Source organism: Solanum dulcamara, chromosome 10 (genome assembly GCF_947179165.1).
Source record: "Solanum dulcamara chromosome 10, daSolDulc1.2, whole genome shotgun sequence".
Classification (NCBI taxonomy): domain Eukaryota; kingdom Viridiplantae; phylum Streptophyta; class Magnoliopsida; order Solanales; family Solanaceae; genus Solanum; species Solanum dulcamara.
The window spans coordinates 8,577,050-8,599,358 of NC_077246.1; the positions used below are offsets into that span (position 1 = coordinate 8,577,050).

The following is a 22,309-nucleotide window of genomic DNA, read 5'->3' on the forward strand; positions in this document are numbered from 1 at the left end:
AGTTAGGGTTCAAGAGTTTCATGCAAGGTCTCCGATTTTCGCTTAATTAATCTTCGTTCCAGGTATGTAAGGCTATCACAACGTTGGCCTAAGTTTGTTGTTGTTCCCTACAACCTCTATAGTCAAGTTAAGTTTAAAGTTTGATTTTTATAATGTGAATTCTTGAGTCATCTATATAAATTCCATCGATTTCTTTTATATATAATCAATTATACACTGATGATTTTCATAAGTTGAAATTTGAGATTATGGATTTATGCTTGCATACACATGGTGCTTAATTGAGTTTTGTATTAAATACTTTATGCATTGTTTTGAGTTAAAGAATGATTATTTCATTATATAATTTAGAAAGAGTTTGACCACGAGTCAAGTTAAGTTTGAGAAGTCTCTTAATTATTATTTTGAGCATGCATATTTTGAGTATACATGGGTTGAGTTTTAATACACCTAAGCATGAGATGAGAGGGAGGTGAGCAAAATTTGTCTATGTATCCTAGATAGCATGTGAATCCACTTGAATACAATGTATGTAAAATAAATTATACCTAATTTTGATCATATGTATCACGAGATACATATATCTAGATGTATCTGGACGCACCAAAATCTTATAAGATTCATAATATTATAAAGTAGCGTTTATCTAAGTAATTAGCTCCTAAACTAGTACAATTTTTGTAAGTTATCCTTTACTAAAACAAGACCATTAGGACAATAATCTTGAGTAACATGAAGAGATGAATTGAATTAGACATAATTAGCTCGGGGGTATAAGCTTTTAATACTGTTTGCTCCATGAACAAAAGTTCATGTTTGATAAATTTTGTCCCATAGGAAACATATTTAACGTTTGACCTATTGTAAAATATAGGGAAAAATAATTGTTGGGAAACAATAAAAACTTCACAATAATAATAGAGAATTTTTCGCATATAGCCACTTAAAAATATTTTAATTATGCTCCATAGCTATAGTTCGCCAATTACAATTCGTAACTATAGTTATAGCAGCGTTTGTATAATTCACAGAGCATTTGTATAAGTTTGTATAATCTGCTATACAATTCAAAGTTTTTGTATAACGTTTGTATATTTCACTATACAATTCATGCACAACATTTGTATAATCCGATATACAATTTGTAGTGTTTGTATACTTCGCTATACAATTCAATTCGCGCACAGCGTTTGTATAAATCACGCGAATTATATAAAACTCAACTGTATAATCGCGCTAATTATACAAAACTCAAACTGTAATTACAGCTAGATATTTGCCGCGAGCCATAATTAATTCAAACTATAGCTATATTAACTAATTAACTAGTATATGTTTGTTTATTCGCGTAATTTTTCCATAATTATTTAGCAAAATAAAAGTGTTGAAAATTAAATAGATCTTTCTATTTAATTTATTTTAATATCAAAATAATAATATGAATATTTAGATAAATACTACTACAATAATATTATAAGTTATATATATATATATATATATAGATAGATAGATATAGATATAGATATATATAACACTTGAATCGTGCTAGGCACTGTCCTAAAAAACTATTTTAGCAGTGTGAAATATTTTTTAGGATTAAACAAGTCTTCTCTAATTAATTAGAGAATACAGAAATCAATAAAATATAATACTACAAAATTAATCAAGTCGAAAGAGGGAGTTAGAAGTTGGCTAAGTACTACACTTATTCTACCTCTATGTCCTCAAGAATTCAAGTAATTTATAAATGAGTAAAGGCGGTGAGAGATAAGGCAATGGAATACACTACACTAATAAAACTTGGAGCCAAAGGAAATTAGAACATGTGGACAAAGAAAAATCATATACTTAGTCATTAAGTAGAGACTTAAGTATATTTGTCATCTTGATGACATAAGCGCTTAAGTCATAATTAATATGGCTCAAATTATTTTAAAATATCCAGCAATCCCCTATATATTTTAAAATATTTTTTTTTAAAAAAAAAAAGTCTTGCTTAATTTTGTATGATCAAAATGTTATAGGTTTGGTGTCTTTTGGACTATGAACCAAACTTAGATTGACAAAATTAATTTACAGGATTATTAGTGAAATATAAAACTTCTATGAACCAATAATTCTTATTGTAAGTCAGAGATTCTACCAATCACATTTTAATCCTTATATTTTGTTGTTCAACGCGGTTTTGCGCCAATAAGCCACGCGTGTGCCTGGTTATTCATGAGAGCTCTAGAGACTAGGTCAAGGTCTCATAGGAGCGGCTTCACTCCACTTCTCATATAAATGAATTCACCAAGTGTATACTGCTCTAAATACACCATCCTTAGGGACTATGAATTCATTACGAGTTAATAACTCATCCCTCATAATTAGTAGTAGTTCAAGCACTCTCATTCAGTGCGCATTGTCAATATTGATGTGTTATTACCCATATGAACCTACTTCATGGGATCTCCAATCACATAGGTTGGGTTACCATCTCTATTGACAATCATATTGACTTAACCCCATCTCTTTCGAGGTTTGAAGAATTAACTTTCTTCCCACAGATTTAGTCAGAGAATCGGCCAAATTCAGTTCTGACTTCACATAATCAATGGATATTATTCCATCTCTTAGGAGCTGCTTAACGACATCATGTCTCAATTTCATGTGTCTGCTCTTACAATTATAAGATTTATTCTTCGTAATAGCAATTGCGGCTTGGCAATCATAGTGCATAGACACAGGAGGCAATACATCATTTATCAAAAGAATATTTGCTAAGAAATTTCTTAGCTACTCGGCCTCAGAACCAGCTAGCTCCAGAGCTACAAACTCTGACTCCATAGTCAATCTAGCAATGATCGTTTGTTTGAAAATTGCACCACCATCTAAGGTGAACACATATCCACTAGTGGATTTTGTCTTATCTGAATCAGAGATCCAGTTTGCATCACAAAACCCTTCTAATGTAGAAGAAAATCCACTATACAGGATACCGTAATTCATGGTTCCTCTCAAATATTTCATTAGTCTCAATAGTGCATACCAATGCTTTTTATTGGGATTATGAGTATATCTACTCAGTCTACACAAAACATAGGCTATATCAGGCCTAGTAAAATTCATTAAGTGCATCAGACTCTCAATAATCTGAGCATATTTAGACTGAGCAACTGAGTCCCCTTTATTCTTTTTTAATTAAAAGTTAGCATCATAAGGAGTGGTCACAGATGTCACATCAAAACATTCAAACTTCTTAAGAAGTCTCTCCACATAGTGTTCTTGTGACAATAATATACCATATTTACTCCTTATAACTTTAATTCTCAATATCATATTTACTTCACCAAGATCTTTCATATCAAAACTAGTAGGCAAAAATAATTTGGTACTCTGCACAATATTTAAAGTTGTACCAGATATAAGCATGTCATCAACATATAATCATATTATCACATAATCATTGTCTACTATTTTAGTATAAACACATTTATCCACTTCAATAGAAAAAAAAATCGTCTCTCAATAAGACTTGATCAAATTTTTCATGTCACTGCTTAGGAGCTTGTTCAAGGTCATAAAGAGATTTAATTAACTTACAAACTTTATTTTTTTGTCCAAGAATAATACATCATTCAGGTTGAACCATATAAATTTCTTCTTCTAAACATCATTTAAAAAAGCAGTTTTTACATCCATTTGATGAATAAAAAGTTTATGAATTGATACTAAGGCAATTAAAATTCAAATAGAAGAAATTCTAGTCACTGGTGCAAAAAATCAAAATAATCAATATTTCATTTTTGAGAAAATCATTTTGCTACTAACTGAGCTTTATATTTATCTATAGAACCATTAAGATTAAGTTTCTTTTTGAAAATATATTTACAACTAATAAGTTTTGCACCAGGAGGTAAATCAGTCAAAATTCATGTATTATTTTTCATAATTGAATCAATTTCAATTTTTATTGCCCCTTTCCAAAATTTTGCATCAAAAGAAGATATAGCTTCAGAATAATTTAATGGTTCACTGTCTACCAGAAAAGTTTGAAAATCATTTCCATGCGAAAAATATTCTTCCTAGGCCTTTTACTCCTTCTAAATTCCTCAATACTAGAAATAGACTCACTAATTCTTTCAACAGGTGCATGAGAAATTTTATCACATAGTGAAAAAATATTTTCAAAGAATTCAGCATTCTTTGTTTCAATAATAGTATTACAATCAACCACATCACTTTTTAAAATAAAAAATCTATATACATCACTATGTTCAGCATATCCAATAAACTTGCAATTGGTTGTTTTAGAGCCTATTTTTCTCTTTTTAGGTTCAGGCAATAGAACCTTAGCAAGACACCCCCATACTTTTAAGTATTTCAAATTAGATTTATAACATTTCCACAATTCATAAGGTATTTTTCCAGTTCTTTTATAAGGGATTCTATTTTATAAGTAGCATGCAGATAATATAGATTCACTCCACAAATTATTAGGTGTATTAGAACTAATTAGCATGGAGTTCATCATTTTCTTTAAAGTTCTATTTTTTCTTTCAGCTACTCCATTAGATTTTGGTGAGTAAGGCGAAGTTACTTTATGAATAATTCATTCCTTTTCACAAAAAGTATTTAAAGATAAATATTCTCCACCTTTATTAGATCTAATAATTCTCTTGATTTTTCTATTAAGTTGATTTTCAACTTCGATTTTATAAGAAATAAAGGCATTAAAAGCATCATCTTTCTTTCTAAGTAAATATAATTTAGTAAATCTAGAAAAATCATCAATAAAAGTCACATAATATCTTTTTCCACCTCTTGTCATTGTTTGTTATAAATCACCCAAATCAGTGTGAAAACAAGACAATAATTGAGTTTCTCTATTTACTGAAAATAAGACTTTTTAATAATTTTAGCTTCAGCACATATTTCACATTTATTAATATTATTTGAATATAAACCAGATATCAAATCAAGTGATTGCATATTCTTTATATAAGAGATATTAACATGTCCTAATCTAGCATGCCAAAAAAAAATAGATTCAATCACGTAATTAGAAGTGGATGCTTTTTCATTCACTACATCACAAATATTGAGTACAAAATTTCCCTTGGTTACAATAGCCTTTCCCCACAAACGCATTATTCTTTGTCAATATAATCTTATCAAATTAAAATGACAATTTTACTCCAGCTTTATTAAGTAAGGCTACGGAAATCAGGTTTGCCCGCATTGTAGGAACATGTAGCACATCCCTAAGGGCTAAAGTTTTTTTCGAAGTGAACTTTAGGTTAACTTTACCCTTACCCAAGACTTTGGTAGTTCTTGAGTCTCCAAGGTTGACCACTTCACTGCCATCTCCTATTAATTTATACGAGGCAAATGCTTCTCGATTTGCACAAATGTGTTGAGTAGCCCCAGAGTCTACTATCCATTCTTTTATATGTGCTACAATGTTCACTTGAGAAATGACAGCTACAATAATTTCATCTCCTTCAGCTAAATTAGCCTTGAGAGGATAGCCCTCTTTTTTGTCATTTTTTATTCTCTTCCTGTACTGTGCGGCATGGTGACCTGGTTTTCCACAAGCAAAACAAGAGCCTTTTTTTAAAAAAAAAATAGGGTTATAAGACTTGTAACCTTGAGACTTATTATCATACCTTTTGTTGTTGCTGCTGCTTTGACCTTGTACTAAATTTGCCTTGAATACCAGTTTCTTTGCTTTGAATGACTCTTTTTTGTTGGTGTCTTCAATTAAAACGTGAGTCACTATTTTTTCAATAGTGAAATTTGTCTGTTTGTGCTTTAAGTTATTTTTGTAATCATTTCATGAGTCAGGCAATTTTTCAATTAGCACTCCAACAACAATTTTTTCTGGTAGAATGATCCCCTCGGCCTTCAATTCTTCAAGCAATTTTTGATATTCATTGATTTGAATTTTCATTCCCTTCTCGTTACTTATCTATCATTGATAATATCTTCCGAACACAAACTTTTGTTTGATAGCATCTTCAGCAGTGAACTTTTTAATAAAGGCTTCCCAAATGACTTTTGCTTCTTTGCAACTATAATATACATCAAACAGTTCATAAGAAATAGTTTGTACTATAGTATGATGACAAACCTTATTGGCATATTGCCATGATTCCAGAATTTTGTTATCAGCTTCTACGTCAGGTTGTGGATGTAATGATGCATGTGCAATGCCATGAACATCGAGCAATGAAAAAATACGTTCTTTCCACCTTTTGAAATTTTCATTAGCAAAAATTTTAATATTTGACACATCCAGAAATGGTTTGGCATATAGTAGGATAATTGAAACTTGAGAAACAAGGTAACACCAACATTGGTAGTGTCAGAAATAGTTTCTGAAGTAGTATTATTTGCCATAATTTCTTAGATTGTTGTAAAATATAGGGGAAAAGAATCGTGGGGAAACAATAAAAACTTCACAATAATAATATAATTTATTATTTAGCAAAATAGAAGTGCTGAAAATTAAATAAATCCTTCTATATAATTTATTTTAATATCAAAATAATAACATGAATATTTAGATAAATACTACTACAATAATATTATAAGTAATATATATAAATAATACTTGAGTCGTGCTAGGCACTGTCCTAAGAAACTATTTCAGTAGTGTAAAATGTTTCTCCAGGATTAAACAAACCTTCTCTAATTAATTAGAGATACAAGAATCAACAAAATATAATACTACAAAATTAAGCAAGTCGGAAGAGGGAGTTAGAAATTGGCTAAGTACTACACTTTTTCTACTTTTATGTCCTCAAGACTTCAACTAATTTATAGATGAGTATAGGCGGTGAGAGATGAGGCAAGGGAATACACTACACTAACAAAATTTGGAGCCAAAGAAAATTAAAACATGTGGACAAAGGAAAATCATATACTTAGTAATTAAGTAAAGACTTAAGTGTATTTGTCATCTTAATGACATAAGCACTTAAGTCATCTTGATGACATAAGCGCTTAAGTCATAATTTATATCGCTCAAATTATTTTAAAATATCCAACATGATCATAAAGCTTTGCTCATAAAATAAGTGGAGGTTAAAAATTCAAAACCGCTAATTTCCAAGGTCATATGACATAACTTCTATGTGATTCCGAGTGTTTGGCCTTGTGCAGATTTGAATCTAAGAAGTATGAGCTTGTCCCTCTACTTTCATTAGAACTTAAATGTTTTAAGCTTTTGTCTAGATAATATTCAAACTCACAGTGCGCTTCGTTTTTATTACTGAACCAAAACCTTGAGGGGATAAACTTAAGTGAACATTTGAATGAAATAAAGTTGCCTTAATAATTAATGTCACATCTTTGATTTTTAGACTTTCTTACTTTTTGTGAAGGATTAGATCTAGTAATTCAAAATTTAAACTAATGTCCTTTGATTTTTGTAATCTGAAACATGCAATACAAAGATAATGGAATTAAGAATTATTTCCTCCAGATTATTTTATTATCCCCTTATATTAAAATTAAAGTAATATTTTTGTTTGTCTATTTTACTAAATTAAGATAAATTTATCATTTTCTTTTATTACTATCCTTATTATTAAATAACTATAAAATTATTAGTACATGAATTAAATTTTCTAAATTATAATTAATAAGATTAATTTAGTAAAATAAACTCATAATAAATTCTTTCTAAGAATTTCAAGTCTATGCAGTGGTGGAAATAAAGAGAACATATGCATTTGGGGAATGGAGTTGGAAATATTAAAATTTTAATTGAATTCAAGCAAGTTTTTCTCGTTCATTCGATTTCTGTTAATTGAACAGATAGGATCATTATAGAAGAGTAGAATATTATCTTAATGTTTAAAAAAGGTTTTTTTTTAAACCTAAGATAATCCGCAATTACTATAACCTCTACCACAGTCTCTGCTCTTCGGGTGAGTATTCTGTGGTAAGTATTTTGTGCGCACTGAATAACCCCCCACTGTGTAATAGCTTGCAAATCACACAGGGAATATAAACAATACTAGGCAAGTCCTATGCAACAAGCTCGATTCAAAAGGCATTGGGGAGGGATCGATTCCGAGTCATCCGTGTGGATGACCACCCTCCAAACAAACTAAGCTATCATATAAAAAAAGAAAATGTAAATAGAGAACGTATAATGATTGAAAAACATGAAAAGTTACATAAAATTTATCAAAACACGACCATTTGGGAAGCACCAAAAGTTGATAGCAGAATTAAAATTTGACATAACTAGTTATGGCTGTATGGGCAATGTTGAGTGGTGGTATTGTCATCATGGCTCTGATGTTCAATGTTAGCTTTAGAAATTGTTGGTCCCTTAAGTAGTCCAGCAAAAAGTTCTGCTGGATCATAATATATCTCTACATCCTCAGCTCTTAGTGATTCATCAACCTGCCAATATCCAAAACAATAAGTTAGTTAAACCCATAAGTTCTATATTAACATATATGAACCTTTTTTTTTTTTTGATATTGGAGAAATCCTTAGTAAATGGGTGGTTTGGACTTTTGATACCTCTTATTTCATGAACAAAATTTCAAATTTCTTCTGATTTTTTCCAATGGATAACACGACTTTTGACCCTGAAGATTTGTTTGGAAAAAAAGTGGGGTCTGATGTTCAAGATCAATCATTTTCAAAGTTGTTGGATGTGCAGATTTGAATCTAAAAAGTATGGACTCACTCCTCTATCCTTTGCCAGAACTCAAATATTTTAGGGTTTGGCCTACATATTTATTATTGGAGCAAAATCTCGAGGTGCTAAACTTAAGTGAACAATTTCAACGAAATAAAGTGTTCTTAACAATTAATGTCACACTCACACCTTTAAAGTTATATTAGTAGTCAAATTTAGATTTTCAATACATAACTAATAAAGTTAATTTATAAAATAAACTCCTAATAAATACTCAGGAAAATATTAAGTCCAGCAAGTAAAATGAAATAGAATAAATACTAAATCCAAAAAAAATGACATTTTCTTAAAATAAATGAAAAAGGAGAGTAGAACACGTAAAATAAAATAGTGGGAATACTTATAATGCCTCTATTATAACAAGAAATGGAGAGAACATGTGCCTTAATGTAACGACCTAGCCCATCGTTACTTAAAATATTTGCGGTAAGGTATACGAGTCTCATTCATCATAAGGTTAGGATCAATACCTTGATATGTGAGCATATTAGTTGTGAATTAAGGTCGTGCTATGCTCCTATCTCAAAGTTAAGTTGAAAATGTCTTTCCGATTTAGTTTTGGACTTGAGTTCAAACTAAGGTCTACTTCAAATGACCATCCCTCTTAGCCTATAATGAATTAGTGGCCCATGAACTATCAAGTTAAAGTTCTATGAGTGTTCTTTTCAACGCCACTGAATTTGCCCCATTTAGAATTCGGAGTAAAACGTTATGCCCTTTTTACTAAGCACTTTTACTAAGCATTGTCAGTGCTGAAGCCGCTGTGGAGGGAATTAGGCCGCTTTGGCGGGACCTCCAGAGAGAGATGGTCCCACTGTGGTGGGACAGATGGAATTTAAAGTCGAAAAAACTCTAGAATGGGTTATTTCATTCCCACTACATTCTTAAAAGACTAAAAGCGACCTAAGGCAATTTTTTAGTGGTTTCCACTCTAATTTGTGCTAAAGATGAGTAATTTACTCTCTAAAATTATAATTCAATTCCTAGAACCCGCAATTGTTGGTGGGTGATCATTGAGGAAGGGTTTTGGCTTGAAACTAATGGTAGAAAAATTCTAGTTTGGGTAGAAAAATCATGGGACTGGCCTGGGTATTTGGGATTTGCATATAATCTAAAAGTATAAAGGCTATTTGTGATTGATTTTGTATTATTCTATTATTTTAGACCAAGAACAAGCTAAGTTTCACTAAAGGAGTCAAGGTTCGCAATCAGACTTCTACAGCAGTTGCTTGGCGGATAGGTAGGGTAGGTTTCTCAATTGAGTAGTTATAAATCTGTTCCCATTGCATAATGTATCGTAGATTAATGGGAGATTTCATGTTTATGCCTTGGGCACAGATTCTGGATAGCTGAATGTGTTGTTATTGCTTTTTATGGTAGGAATGTACTACGTGGGTTATGATTATGCTGTTACTAGTGATGATAGCCTAGTTTTTTATTGTTAACCTTAATACTTCTTGTTGATATGATTGATGGTCCTTGTAAATTTAATGTGTAAGAAAAGTATTGAGTTAGAGTGAGATCTTGAGACTTGTGATAATCAAAGAGCATCTAGTATGGGGCTATTGATCCATATAAATATAGGATATATGTGTGTATGTGTGTTCGTAGTGATAGTTCCATGTGAAATGGTTGAGTAATGCTCGTTCATGCAATAAGATGAAATAGAACTAATGAAATAACTATTTGTGAATAATTACATGCAATGATCCCGATTACTTGATTGTGCAAGTATGTAGACTATTCGTTGTGGACAGTGATTATGCATTGTGATTGAAATATTGGATCGGATGTTGCGTTCTAACAATATATTGAATCAGATGTCACATTCCGACAAATATAATAGATCGAGGGTCGCATTCCGACACATATATTAGATCGGATGTCACGCTTTGACACATACTAAATATTAGATCAGGTGTCACGCCGACTACTAATAGTTTGGGGATGGGTTCCATGAGAGAACCATAATGTGGCTATCATCTGTAAATTAATCTTGACTATATGTATGATGATAGAGAAACTGACTTGATGATAGTTGAGCATCTCCTTTCTGCGTAATAATTGATATGAAAGGACCGAAGGTCCAAGTTTTACCATGTTAACAGTTGTAATTGAGATTTACACAGTGAAACTGTATATTGCTCTTAAAATGGTAAATTGGTAATGTGCTTCTATATATATGCATGTTCAGATTATGTTATAGTTGTTAGATGCATCTATATCGTGGGTGTAAGGCCGTGGTAAACCAGGGGAGAGAAGTTGATGTGTGGTTTAGTAAGATTAGTGACTTAGAGTCAGATATTAATGGTGTCCTGTTGGTATATGTGAAAATAAATGGATTGGGGGAGAAATCAAAGTTACTGTCTCCAGCCAGGCCGCTATGGCGGGAGGAATTCCCGTTGTTGTGAGGCCGCCAAAGTGGGATAGGTCTCGCCACAGTGGGCCAGTATAGTTATGAGGTAAGTCTTAGTTCACTTAAATATCTACCTCTTCCAAGTGAGATGTTAATCATTCTAGGGCCAGGTGTTGATGTAAAAGCTAAAGGTAATAGACTTGTTAGACAGAGTTAGTAGTGGCCCATAGTTTGTAAACTCTTCTATGTGATAGAAGGGTTAGGCTTTGATTTGTATTAGAATTGGCAGCGGACCAACTAGAAGGGATGAGAGTTAGGCTTGAATGAATTTAATGAGGTTATCGAGAATAGTAAGAGCTGCTCATAAAGGTTTGGCGGTGTACTTCTTAAGAGCGTGTTTTCTTTTCGTTGATTTCTTTATTTTATGTGGTGGATATCGAGTTGACCGATGATACCTACCAGTACGTGTTGTTTGTACTGATACTACTCTTGCTATGCCACTTGGCATAGTCTGGTTGTAGGGTCAGTGATATTTCTTATGTGAAGACGAAGATGATTCTCCAACAGCTTATACTCTTCCTTCCTTATGGTGGAAGTTGTGTCATTACTTTATTTATACTCTATATCTTTAGAAGCTCTTGTACCTGTTTAGACTAGTATCTTTGGGGTGTTAGTATGTTTCTAGTAATAAAACTTAGAGTTTTAAATAAGGTGTATTTCTGATTTTTTTAGGTTGGTATTTGACAATTGTTAAATTTTCGCATGTTATTTCTATAAGGACTCTCCTATGTAGGTATTAGAGTAGGTGTTCGCACGGTGCGGTAGGTTGGATCGTAACACTTAAGGGGGATGAAGTTGAAAATTTTAATTGCGCATGAATGGTGTCATAGTTTAAAATCACCCAAATATATTGGGTACTAGTCAATTTTAATATCAAGTGGAGTAGGTAAATGTTGTACTTTTCATACAACACCCAAAGCCTAGTCATTATATATATGATGATGTTACTAACACTAAACATCATGTTTTGTACAGAGGCAAATATCTTCTGGAGAAAATATTTTTTTAGTAAAAAATATTTTTTTAGTAAAAAATATTTATTTATTATATAGGAAAATACTATAGGAATAAAGATGAGGATGGTATGTGTTGAAAGGTTAGGAGGAGATAATTTATGTCAGTGTTACTATAAAACTTATTTTCTCTACTTCTATTAGAAAAGTCATTTTTCTTATTTTCAAATAACTTATTTTGCTAGATTAAATATTTTTTAAAATTTTCAACCAATCAAAAATTGAAAAAATTATACAAAAAAACGCTTAATTTTATTTTACATGACATTCTTGTCTTTCCAAGATATTAAGAATACTAGTACCTTTTTGTATCTTTTTCAGTTTTAAACATTTAGGTTATTCCTATTTCCAGAGCCAAAAGAATTTATGGCAAGAGGAATAAAAAAATTGACAGAAATAGACGCTCACAAATTATATTAATTTTTTTTGCACGGTATGATATTAGTATATTTAATGAATGAGATTTGGTTGAGACCTTGTCCAAATAGGTAGGCTATTGATTTGGTCATCAAATTCATTTTAAATTACTCATAGCTGACATAATCTTTTAATAATTCATAGCTAAACAAAATTAGTGATTGTTTTTGTTATTTAGCTGCCAAAATTTATTAATCCTTAATTTATAGTTTGTACAATAACAAATGAAATGAAATTCGTTGCAACAAGATATTCTTTGTAATCTATAAATAAGATCTGAAAAAAAGGTGTGTATGTAACCATATTCCTACCTTAAGAGGGTAGAGAGACGATTATCAATAAATTCTTAAATATAATATATAAGAGGGATAGAGAGAGACCTTCATTATACCAACGCCGTAGAACTGGACCATCTCTCCAGTAGGGGCATGTCCTTTAAATGGCCCTTCAAAGAAACCCCAATGCCTAAATTTGTATGTCACAACTGGTGGCCCTGTATATACGTTGATCACTTCCCAAGCAAATCCTCTCGGAAAAGCTGATTGAAAAGCAATATGAGACGATTCAAAAGTCTCTTGATCAGCTTTGTAATATTTGAATTCATCGAGCACTGAACTCTTTAATAATGCATTGTAACTTCCAACTTGTAGTGTCTCTTCTGCTGATAATCCTTCTCTTCCTGTTCAGTCGCCGACATAAAATAATAATAATAAGTTAATATAAATTAAAAATAAAAAATATTTTTCTTAAAAAATAAATAATTTTTTTATGTATTTGATATATAAGTAAAAGATATTATTTCAAAATAGTTATATATAATCTACACAAAAAGGGTAAAAGATGATAATCGTGAGTAGGAGTATGGGAGTGACGAAAATGAGGCCTATAATGGTGGGGGATGGAGGTGGCAAAAATAAGGCATCCATCCCGTTTAAATATTGCTTTGGCCTTTCCTTCCCCGCTCCATCGGTTACCCCTAAATGGAGGCTATGATAGTGTGGGTGTTAAGGCGGGGCGGGGGAGGCTGATTGATGAGATGTTTTGAGAATAAAAAAAAAATAATGTGAAATGATATTTATAAAACTTATTTTTTCTATATTTCTATTAGAGAGAAGACATTTTAATACCAAACAACTTAATTGGTGTACCTTCAACCATCTTAGTTAAGAATTTATTTGGATGCAGAAATTTTTTTACACTGTAGGTCTTACCTTGTAATTCCTCTAAATTTTTTTGTTTATCATATTTTTTATACATACGCTAATTTTTTTTAATTAAAAGGAGAATTTAGCTAAATTATGTAAGCTTTTCTTTACGACGTATTTTGATTTTTACTTTCGGTTCTTTCATTTGCTTTTTTTAGTTTTGGCTATTTAGTACTATTATTTTTTTTCCCACCACATCAATCTCTCTCGACATTAATTAGGTATTGAAACAAATGAAAATTAATACTCTAATTAATTACTTATATCTTAATTTTTTGAAATAACAATTATTTTAGATAAATAATTTTTAATAACCACGATAACAAAATTAACCAAAAGAAGTAATTGTCAACTAAATATAGATATATGCAAAGTAGAATTGTCTTCAAGTACTATCAATCACTTTCGAAGTGATTTTTAAATGAAGTTTTAATGATTTTAAGATATGTATGAGATTTGAATAGTTCAATTTTATCAAGAGCAAATAAGTGAGTATAACAAAATAAAAAAATATATTTGATAAATTGAGATTTGAATTTATATATTTTTTTTAAAAAAAAATAATTCAAACGTAAAAACACACGACGTATGATTTTTGTATGCCCTTTTATTTTCTTGTTAGAAATATTTTATAAGTCTTACCATTAACAAAGAGCTTGAATTTTTCAGGGTTGATTGTCCTAAAATCTTTTAGGCAGGTCTTGTGTGACAGCTCCATTTCCCATGACTTTATAGCATTCTGTACCGTTTCTTCCAGAGACCCTTCTGGCCATACCTGATTTCAAAATCATAAAATCAAACAAAACGAATTATATTGGCATAAAAGATAATAAATATTACTACTACAATTATTTGTCATCGTTTGAATTTTAAGAAATTTTTTTAAAATTCACCTGAATTAGAATATAAAAGTTTTAAGCTTCTTCAAATAAAATTTATATATTTAAAAATTACGTACAAAAGAATTACTCCCTTCGATCCATTTTAGTTCTTATCCTTATTAAAAGGATAAGATTCAAAATTATTATCATTTTAAAAAATCAAAATATTATTAATTATTAACTTTCATCTTTACCTTTAATCAATAAATCTGGAGAGGAATTATTATGTGATAGAAAAAGAAAATATGAATAAATTGATATCAATAAATAAGGATTACTTGGCACAACATGTAAAATGGTCGGAAAAAAATACAAATCATAATATTTAACAACTCAAAATATTTATAAGTCATGAAAAATTACAACTAAATAAAGATACGTTTGATTTTTAAAATCTAATAAATATCAAATAAATTAAGACGGAAAGAGAATCCACACAAACCTTGGTCCTTCCTTGTTCAAAGAGCTTATTAACTTTGTCATAAATTGGAGGGCCACCATGTCTCCAATGGATCATTCCTGCAGCAGCTTGATCTTCATGCAAAAACTTTCTATACTTATCACTTACCACTTCAATTGTTTTCTTCTCATCAGCCATGTTTCAACTACTTTAAGTTTTTAACACTTTCTCTCTCTAAGTTTATTGATTTGGTGAATAGCACTTTGTGTGAATATGTCTTTTTATAGATGAAATTACAGATTGATAATTATCTTAACTAATAAATAAGGCTAGGCATAAAATATCGAAAATCGAATTATCGAACCGAACTGGTTATTTCGATATTTCGATATTTCGGTAATTCTGTTCGGTATTTGGTACTGAAATATAAAATTCGATATTTCAATTTCGATATTCGGGAAATATCGAATACTGATTTATTTTTATTTTTTTTATTAATACAAAAAAACTGATAAAAAAAAGAAAAATTACCAAAAAGAGAAGAGTTTAGTAAGAGAAAACTATCCCAGTTTTTTATTTTCCTTACCATTTTCATTTCAACTTTTCCACTTTTACAGCATACTATATGCACACTTTCAAACACGTACATTATGGATAATTGTTAAAATTTAAATTCATGACCATGTAAAAATTATAAATTCTAATTTCAAATTTATACAATTGGTTAAGAATTCTAATTTCACTTTGCATGATTCACCACATCAGTTATCTACATAAATTGTTTAGTAGTTACATTGAAAATGAAAGATTCCAATTCTTTCATATCTTTGAAGGAACTAATTAATAATTAATGCAGTGATGTAAAGTTTTTGGATAATTCAAAGAAAAACATATGTATAAAAATTATGTGTGATACATTAGAGATTTTTATTTTCACTCTTTTTCATCATTTTTATTACATGATAATATTTTTTTATTCTGTATCTATTCATAAATTATTTTCTCTTTATTTACGATGTATCATTTTTCCTCCGTAGAATGTGGCTTCAGAGCAATTTTGATTTCAGTATTCGGTACGTTAAAATGCATATATTACTTAATTATGGTGTAGTAATAAAAATGTAAGTTAAGATATGTATTCTTTAAGTTAATGTAAATATTAAATGCGGATAAATTTTTATTGTACATTAACTATTAAAAAAATATGGTATTACCGAATACCATATCGAACCGAAGTTTGATTTACCGATTACCGAATTACCGAACCGAAGTTTGAAAGTTCGGTATTTGGTATACATTTTGAATTATCGATTACCGAATTACCGAATCCGAACTTTAAAAATATCGAACCGAATACCGAACGCCCAGCCATACTAATAAATGTATATGAAACATTAATGAAGTTTTTGTGGGGTCCAGTTTCAATCAATTTTTTCAAAAAGTTGCTGGCCACTTTTTTCTTTGTCAAAAGTGGTTGGTCAATTTTTTTTCTTTGTTAAAAGTTACTGCAAATTGCAGCTTCTCCGTATTGTTTGTCAAATAAAATAGGCGATGATAGGTGGGAGCTCTTCAGCTCCTCATTTGAAACATCCAATTCACAGAGAGAAAAAAATACTTAAGCTGTGATGGATGGATTGACGCACAAATTCAAGGTGAGATACCATGGTGTATGTTTTTTTGCGAACGACATAGTTCTGATCAACGAGACTCGTAGTGGAGTTAACGCTAAGCTGGAGAATTGGAGACATATCTTGGAGTCTAAAGGATTTAAGCTGAGTAGGACCAAGACAAAGTACTCAGAGTGCAATTTCAGTGAGACACCTCAAGAGGTTGGCGCGGAAGTTAGGCTTGGTGACCAGGCCATCCAAAAGAAAAGTAGTTTCAAGTACCTTGGGTCTATCATGCAAGGCAGAGGGGAGATTGATGATGATGTCACACACCGTATTTGGGCAAGGTGGATGAAATGGAGGCTCTCTTCCGGTGTGCTATGTGACAAGAAGGTGCCACCACAACTTAAGGGCAAGTTCTACAAAGTGGTGGTTAGACCGGCTATGTTATATGGGGCAGAGTGTTGGCTAGTTAAGGTCTCTCACGTTCAAAAGATGAAAGTTGCCAAGATGAGAATATTGAGATGGATGTGTGGGTATACCAGGAGCGATAGGATTAGAAACGAGGCTATTCGGGACAAGATAGAAGTGGCCTCGGTGGAAAACAAGATGCGGGAAATGCAACTGAGATGGTATGGGCATGTGAAGAGGAAAGACACAGATGCCCCAGTGCGGAGGTGTGAGAGGTTGGCCATGGATGGTTTTAGAAGAGGTAGAGGTAGGCCGAAGAAATATTGGGGAGAGGTGATTAGACAGGACATGGCGCAACTACGGGTTACCGAGGACATGACCTTAGATAGGAGGGTGTGGAGGACCCACATTAGGATAGAAGGATAGTACATAGTCACATTATTCTACCTTATTAGTAGCGCATTAGCGCACTATAATTTCGTGTGCTCTGATTTCTTCTATTATCTATTACTTTCTATACTTCTGTACTTTGATTATTATATTTTATCTGTATCGCTGTCGTTATTTACTTTACCATATCGCCTTGAACTTCTCAACTTCTTAGCCTTATCTAACCTCTTTTATGCTTTTATTGAGCCGAGGATCTTTCGGAAACATCCGTACTACCTTGATAGGAGTAAGGTCTGCGTACACTTTACCCTCTCCAGACCCCACGTTGTGGGATTTCACTGGGTTGTTGTTGTTGTTGTTGTTGTATATCATATACTATAAGAAAATAGTCTGTGAGAAAAAATAGAGTGTGAGCGATATTTTTTAGTAAGGTGGGAGATCAAAAGAGTGTTATTCCTTTTGAGCGTGAGGTAGTCATTTTGAGTATTGTACTTGGTACTATCCAATATAAAATTCCTTACTATAGTGATATCAGTTGCTCCTCTTATCCCGTGATTTTTGTCTTATTTAAAAGGGTTTCCACGTAAAAAAAATTGGTGTCATTATTTTTTCATTTTATTTTTACTATTTTGACCATATATATATTTATGTTAGTCCGCATTTTTTCAAAATTTTTTAGTACATGTTTGAAACTTTGAAAATATCTATATGATTTATAATTAATGAGTTTGATATAATAATATTATTTTTTTATTTATTATTTTTTAAAAAATATGTCAAATCAAAGATCAACAAATAAGATAGACTATAGATAGGGGAGGAAATACCATGTCAATGATCTAACTGACATATAATGTGACAAATAATTGAACCAGAAGTTCTTAAGCTATCTTTTGACCATACATTGTGAAATAGATTTTGCCAATTTATCGTTAAATATTTGTTTGATCATGAAATTTAATCAAATTTTAAAAAATTGATTTTCAAAGATTTTTAAGTTCCAATAAGTTTCTAGGAGAAATTCTACTTCCTCACAATTTTTCAATTTTTTTCTAAATAAAATGCATCCCAAAACATAACTCTTTAATACACTATGTTTATGTGTCTTATCCATCAATATCAAGATTAACAATTGAGAAATTTTACCATATTTATATTTGCAAAAAAAATAATTTTATGAGCAAAAGGAGAAAAATTTATTTACTTACATCTTAATTTTATAAATTGACAATAAAATCTTATTATTTTTATACTTTATTTTTCAACAATTGAAAATCATTATCTTTTGATAGAAACTAAAATCTGTGACTAGACCTATTAAAGGATTGAGTTGCATTGAATAGAAATTGAAAAGTAAACATAATTTATTGATGGGGTCAAATTGGAGGTAGTTGATGTTGTGGTTCTTGGGAGTCTCACTTGTCATCAAACTTTTATTGTCACATTTAAGAAATCTTAAAATTGTCGATAATTACAGAAAAAGTAAAAGGATACCTAAGATACATAAAAGGGACTACACGATTACGATAAATACATTCATCTGATACGTGGGAGTAAATGGGAAAAGCTTTGACATCTCTATCTACTAAGCGAGTATTTCTTCCGTCTCAATCACGGGCGGATCTAGGTATATAGAAGGAGGTGTCACGCCATCCATAAAATTCGACGAAAATTTTATGTATACTAGGGGTGTGTGTGTATATATATATATATATATATATATATATATATATATATATATATTATTTGACTAAATATAAACAAGAGTTTTGTCCTCTTTCTCTTTCTCTTTTTCTTTCTCTTCAAACCCTAACTTCTCCATCAAACCTTTTAAAATTTCCATTGCCCATTAATCGATAAGTCTACTTGGCACCCAGAGACTCTAAATTCTGAATCCGTCTCTGGTCTCAATTTATGTATGTTGTTTAATTTCATACAAAGTTAATTTTTTTAAAAAAGAAAATTATGATTTAAAACAAATATAGATAATTTATCTCACTTCGATAAAACAAATATATTAAATTTAAATTGTTAAATGTGTCATTTTTTTGAAATCAACTAAAAAAAAGTGAATTTTAACAAAATACCAAAATTATCATTAAATGTTCTGTGACAATGAAACATACCGCTGAAAGACCTCAACTGTGATTTCTATAAGAGAAATATGTGTTGGGCTAAGAGACCAAAGCCCAATTTGACTGCCTAAAACAGACCATATTTGGAGAATTTTTGGGCCCAAGGCCTGAACATAGTAGCAGTTAGGGTTGTACAAGGCAAACCGATAAATCGCATCAAACCGACAAATCGAATCAAATCGAAAAAAAACCTGACTAATGGTTTGGTTTGGTGTTTGGAAAAAAAACCCGACCATTATAGGGTTGGTTTGGTTTTAACTAAAAAAAGTCAAATCGAACCCAAACCGACCCGATTATAGATATACTACTTTTAAATTATGTTATACATAAAAATATTTATTAAAATGTAATTTATAAATATTTTTTAAAATTTTTTCATAATTTTTGTTTTCTTTCTTACATTTAGATTTGGATTTGAGAAGCTCATCTAAATAATATACAAAAAAAAACCTATCTTATAAAGTTATATTATAAAGTTAAAACTTCAAACAGTGTTCTGCCTCCATCTTATATGTTGATATTTTGTACTAGAACTCTTTTTAAGAAGCACTGCTCTGTGCTTTTTATTAGATACTATGAAAAATCCGAGAAACCCAAAAAAATCCGAAAAACCCTAGAAAAATTAATATCAAAAAACCCTACTTTTATTGGTTTGGTTTAGTTTATAGATTTAATAACCCGACACAAATGGTTTGATTTGGTTTGTAAATAATTCGAACCAACCCAATCCATGTACACCCCTAGTAGCAGTAGACGAGAAAGAGATAAATTGGGGCTTTATTTTCATGAAAAACTATCTAACTATACAACTTTTTTACGGTATTTTCTAAAATTTCTTATCATTTGAAAAAAAATTATAAAAAATCCTTTTTTTCATCCTCTCGTTTATTCTCGGATACATCACTATTACTCTTCCCACTTCACGCCTTTCTTTCCCAATTTCACGCCTAAAATCACGCACATGTATCAACAATTACCTCCAACTTACCATTTTTGAATTACAACCATATTATCCTAGTTGTCTTTATTGACTTCAAGTTCTAAAAAAGGTAGAATGGTTTCTTCATCAATTTTTTTCTTTCGGTAGTTCAGATTTTCATTTTTTTTCTTTTAATTTTAGGCTGTTCATCTGCAATTTTGTGATACATATGGATTGTGGTTCATCGTTTAGTATTGCTCTTACCCAATTAGTTACACAAACTGAAGATGTAGTCTCTTGTGTTTTTTATTCAGATGATGATGATTTTCATGAAAATAGATCCAAATAACGGAATGATCCATTAATCATGAAGAAATTGCACGAGGAGAAGTCGAAGAAGGATGCATTCAAGTACTAAATCGCCTATTGAGAAAACTTTCAAAAAAGGGAGAAAAAGTCGAACGTGTCACTACATTACACGCTTATTATGTACAATGTATCATGTTCAAAATAAATGTTTTGATACATAATTCTATTTTATTGAAACATCGATTAATATGTATCAGATTCGTTATATATGTATTTGATACATGAATACTACAATTTGCCTATTTTGTTATGTATCAGTTGTTGTTATGCATCTGCATTATTCAACTTAGAAGGGTATGTATCTATACATATTACCAAATCATATTCTTGATACATAAGTCCTAGTATTTTATGACTAAAGCAGTGTGTATCAAATTCATTGGTATGTATATGATACATAAAAGTGTCAAATTTGTCTATTGCACTATGTATCATACATTTGTTCTTTGTCGAAGATGCAGAAAAAGATACAGATACTCTTTTTGTGGTTGATTAAAAAATTGATGATTCATGTTATTTATCAGAATTAAAAGTAACAAATTACATAACTGATACAAACAATGCAGAGGTGAAGGAGAAACAATTGTATAAGGATGCTTTCATACTTCAAGCACAGTCCTCTAAGTAACATTTTAGAGAAGACATAGCTGCACAATTTATTTAACACTTTATTATATGTATTAGATACATATCAAATCATTAATGTGTTATGTATCACCACAAATGGGGTGTTGGGTCAAACTTTTGAGAGAAAATAAATATTTTTAGAGAGTAGCAAAAACAATTCATGTTAAAAAAAAAATATTTTTTTTTCCAAAACTATTTTTCTGGAAAACACTTTTGAGAAGGAAAAAAATACATTTAGAAACACTTCTAATATATTTTAATACTAATTGTTTCTCACCAAAAGTATTTTTAAAAAAATATCTTTAAAAATAAGTTAATTTTAAAAGTTTACCGACTACAAAACCGTTATTTGACAATGAATTTTGGTGCCTCAAGAAACCATTTAAAATCAATAACCCTTTTAAGACATGTTTGACTCCAAAAAAAACAATTTGCGATAGAGATTTTGGTTAAAGAATATTGTTGACCAAGGGGGAAAATGCAAGGAAATCCTTTAATAATCTCGTCATTGTAGTTCAATTGCTTTATTAACTAGTACTCCCTTTGTTCCTTTTTTAGTTGTTACCATTTTCTTTTTGAGAGTCAAACAATACGAACTTTGACTAACATTTTAAGATATATTTTTTCATCATATTGATATAAAAAAAATTGCAATTTATAATTTTTTTCCTATAATTTTTAAATATCCAAATTTTATTTGTATTCATTTGTTGCCTTGTGTATTGTATTTATGTGTTACCATTAGTATATCATTGACTATTATCATTTGTATTTGTATCATTGATTGTTACTATTTGTATCATCGATTATTA

The 22,309-nt window shown here is 30.6% G+C and overlaps 1 protein-coding gene across 1 annotated transcript; it reads right to left on the bottom strand.

Annotated features, from left to right (window-relative positions):
• Nucleotides 1-8,129: 8,129 nt before the first annotated feature.
• Nucleotides 8,130-15,301, bottom strand: LOC129871712 (pathogen-related protein-like). The gene is made up of 4 exons (XM_055946684.1): nt 15,082-15,301; nt 14,401-14,533; nt 12,934-13,232; nt 8,130-8,403 (listed from the first exon to the last, which is right to left on the bottom strand). Exons 1-4 carry the CDS (start codon nt 15,235-15,237, stop codon nt 8,242-8,244), a joined length of 750 nt encoding a protein of 249 aa, XP_055802659.1. The 5' UTR covers nt 15,238-15,301; the 3' UTR covers nt 8,130-8,241.
• Nucleotides 15,302-22,309: the final 7,008 nt, after the last annotated feature.

Bases quoted from the DNA above. Each gene is read 5' to 3' on its own strand.
- LOC129871712 (XM_055946684.1), bottom strand. From the start codon at position 15,237: ATGGCTGATGAGAAGAAAACAATTGAAGTGGTAAGTGATAAGTATAGA. The intron at 13,233-14,400 runs GTAAGACTTATA...GCGACTGAACAG, and splicing joins ATTCAAGCTCTTTGTTAATG to GAAGAGAAGGATTATCAGCA. The intron at 8,404-12,933 runs GTCTCTCTCTAT...GGATATTGGCAG, and splicing joins ACGGCGTTGGTATAATGAAG to GTTGATGAATCACTAAGAGC.